The 3372-nt window shown below is 61.3% G+C and overlaps 1 protein-coding gene across 1 annotated transcript in view; it reads right to left on the bottom strand.

Annotated features, from left to right (window-relative positions):
* PHOX2A (paired like homeobox 2A) overlaps positions 1-3371 on the bottom strand; it is a 3709-nt gene extending 338 nt beyond the window's left edge. The window contains exons 1-3 of the mRNA XM_004708915.1: positions 3155-3371; positions 938-1125; positions 4-173 (exon numbers count right to left, since the gene is read on the bottom strand). Coding sequence (XP_004708972.1) covers positions 4-173; positions 938-1125; positions 3155-3371 — 575 coding nt within the window. The remainder of the gene's footprint in view (positions 1-3; positions 174-937; positions 1126-3154) is intronic.
* Between the last annotated feature and the right edge of the window lies 1 nt (position 3372).

Here is a 3372-nt window from a genome sequence, read left to right as displayed (position 1 = left end):
GGCAGCGACGCGGTGCTGTCGGGCGTGGGGCTGCACGTGGACTCCTTGGAGTCGTCGTCCTCGGACGAGCAGCGCGCCTCGCCCTTTTTGGTGCCCGCCGAGCCTGCTGCTCCCTTGGCGCTGGCCGCGCGCTCCTGTTTGCGGAACTTGGCCCGGCGATTCTGGAACCAGACCTATGGGCCCAGGGACTCGTCAGCTGCGTTGAGTTGGAGGTCCGCGAGCACAGGGGGTCCGCCTCGGACGCCAGCCGGGGGTGGGGTCTTGGTCTGGATCCGGGTACCAGACCTTCCAGTCCCAGCCTTGGCTGCTCAGCCCTCCTCGCCTCCCAGCTCCGCCCCAACTGTCCTTCCTCTAGAGGGTGCCCAGGCAGATGGTTCTGGGCTCTGGGTAGGGGCTCCGTCTTCCCTCCCCTTCCGCCGGCCCTTCAACGGTCTCTCTTCGGAAGCTGCGGGAGTTACCGCCAGGAGAGGCCCGGCGCCTGAAGGCGGGTGTACCCAGGTCTGTCCAGCTAGACCACCGAGTACCCTCGGCCCCTGTTTGGCCCTGTGCCTACCCCTAGTCCAGGGGTTACACAACAGTGGAACCGAGGAGTCCTGGGGAGCTCTGGCCGGCCTATCCCCGCCGGGCTGCGTTCTGAGGCCGCCTAGAGCCATCTCCCCTCCAGCTCCTGCGCCTGAGTCTCAGCTCCTCCAGCGTGGCCAGCCATGGCCTGACCCCAGGAGGGAGACCAAGCAGAAATGTAAGCGAGCCTGTGGAGGGCCCGACAGCCCGGTGACCTGGGCCCAGTCTTTGGGGAGCTGCTCCCTGGGCTCTGGCGCTGCGCTCTCCGCTGCTCCCCACAGGAAGCCCCTCAGTCCGCAAGTCCCCCAGATGTCTACCATTAACCTGTCCATCTCCCCATCCACCTGGCGCACAACGCCCGCGCGTGTGCACCTACCTGCACGCGAGCCTCAGTGAGGTCGATCTTGAGCGCCAGCTCCTCGCGCGTGTAAATGTCCGGGTAGTGGGTCTCGGCGAAGACGCGCTCCAGCTCCTTGAGCTGCGCGCTGGTGAACGTGGTGCGGATGCGCCGCTGCTTACGCTTCTCATGCAGGCCCGACGGCTCCGGGAAGAACTTGTAGGGCACTACGGGTGTGCAGGAGGGAATAAAACGTGGTCAGGGAAAGTGGGGACATGAGGAGCTGAGCTTGTCCTCCCCGGAATCCTTATGGGGGGGGTTGGGGAGGGAATGGATGTTACCCCTTTCCCCCAGGTCTCCTTGTCCTCTTAGTCTCAGGCAGATCTGGCAGATCGTAGATCGTCAGGAAACCTAGCTCGATGGAGCTCGATGGAGCCAGTTCGCAGACAGAGCGTCCGCGGGAAGTCCTGGGGCTCAAGAATCACTGCAGAACTAGAATCGGAGCCTTGCGGCCACCTGCCCTAGCCCACCCTCTCTCGGCCAAGCACCCCTGCCGCTGTTGTCCTCCCCTTATTGTGTCTCTCCCGCCCGCCCTCCTTCAGGTCTTGCTCTACCCGCTCTGCGGGTTTCACCAGCCTCTCACCAGAAACAAGTCTCCAGCTAGCTAGTCCTGAGTCTCTGCCATTGAGACCTTTCTACCCAAACGGCTTTCAGCCCTGCCATGGGCGCTGTGCACGGACAAATCTGGGCCCCTCGACCTCGACTTTGGCCTCCTTTCCAGGTCGATCTCACCCCGCCCGGATCTTTGGTTTCCATTCTCTTCCAGGTGCGCCCCCCTGCCCCCCAGCCCATTTCATCCCATCTTTCTTCAACTTGCCCCTTCTGGACCACTTTTCTCTTTGTGCCCATTGAGAAAGGTCTACTTTTCCCCACTCAGTTACCTCTATGTCCTTTTATGCTTCTGCCTCCCAGGCCAATCTGGGCTCCACATCCCCCAATGACCCAGCGGCCCCACCCCTCCTTTTCTTTCCAATCCCCACCCCAGTCCCTACTCCCCCATCAATAGTGTTCAGACACTCCTTACCTCTACCCCCAACTCCCAGGGGTGTCCCTTTATTTTCCAGGGTTCCCCAGTCTCCTTCATCCTTGTCCCATCTCCTCAGAACCCCATCTTCCTAAGCTTTGTCTCCAACACCCCATTCCTTTCTCCAGCTTCCTCATCTCTGTCTCCAATTTTCCTTGCTTCCCACTCCATAATTCCCTCCCCTATTAGCTGGTTCTTATTTCTAATGCCTTGGCCCTGGGGGCTCTCCGGTCTTTCCATTTCTGCTCCCCCCACCCCCATCCTGATTCTTATCTGGCTCAACCTCACCTTCCCTGTTTCAGTCTCTACCCCTCTCTCTCATCTCTCCAAATTCATGTCTCTATCTCAGCCCCAGTCCCACCTGCTCTACTTTCCTTCCCAGCCTCGCTGGTCCTTCCCAGAGGAAAGGGGACTGGGTGGGGCAGGCTGGAACTGTAACTGGAGCAGGGAATGGCTGAGGAGCTCCAGTAGGGCAGGCTTCAATGAAGATGAGGGCTTGGATCAAAGGCTTTGGGGATCTGTGGCAGGCAGCTTCTGTGCTCTGCAGGAACCTAGCTGGGATAGCCCAGTCTCCAAAAGGAATGAGGAACTGGAGTGGCTTCAGGATCTAGGCCTCATTTTCTGCACAGTGGGCTATGGCATGGGTTTCCCTGAGGGTGGCACAGGAGAATTTGGGCCCCCACACAAGGCAGAAGTGGCAGGAGGGGCCTGGTAATGCAGAGACTCTAGGAAGGTTCCCATCAGGACAGCTCAGTTGTTGAGGGGGTCTTGGGTGGGGGTGGGGGGTCTCGCATGGTGTAGCTTGGGAGTGATAAGGCAGGCGTCTGGGAGGGCTAAGCTGGGACTCTCTCTGAGGGCACCAGGGATGCAGATGTTCGGTGGTCAGTCTTCGCAGGTGGAAAGTGGGAGAGCTGGGGAGGGGCCTGGAATTGGACCAGGGGGTTATTCCCTTGATCTGTAGGTCACAGGCTGGGTAAACACGAGCGGACAAGCTGACCCTGTCGCGAAGAACCCTGTTGTAGAGGGGTGCTGGGGTTCCCGCGGGGCGTGGAGAATCTGGCCAGGGCAAGGAATGGGGGTTGCAGTGGAAGGCAGTGGCCATCACTTGAGTAGGGTTCGGGCTGGGGCGTCCGCAGGATTTGGAAGGAGGGTGGGACAGGGTGTGCGCTCACCTGCTGAGTAGGGCGCGGGCTGGTGGTCGCGGAGGGCTCCCAGGGCGCAGTTGGAGGAGCCGAGCGCCGGGCAGGGCGGCCCGGCCGCGGGGAAGGCAGGCCGCAGGGGGCTGTACTGGAAGCCTCCCGGCTGGCTGCAGGCGCCAAAGTCGCCGTAGGCCGACGCCTCCATGGCCGCCACGCACGAGTCATAGGAATTGAGGTAGGAGTAGTCCATC

The sequence above is a fragment of the Echinops telfairi genome, unplaced genomic scaffold (assembly GCF_000313985.2).
Source record: "Echinops telfairi isolate 266 unplaced genomic scaffold, ASM31398v2 ScPeMD7_1713;HRSCAF=2227, whole genome shotgun sequence".
NCBI lineage: Eukaryota > Metazoa > Chordata > Mammalia > Afrosoricida > Tenrecidae > Echinops > Echinops telfairi.
Note: the sequence above shows the minus strand (reverse complement) of the source record. Positions and strands in the feature narration are given on the sequence as shown.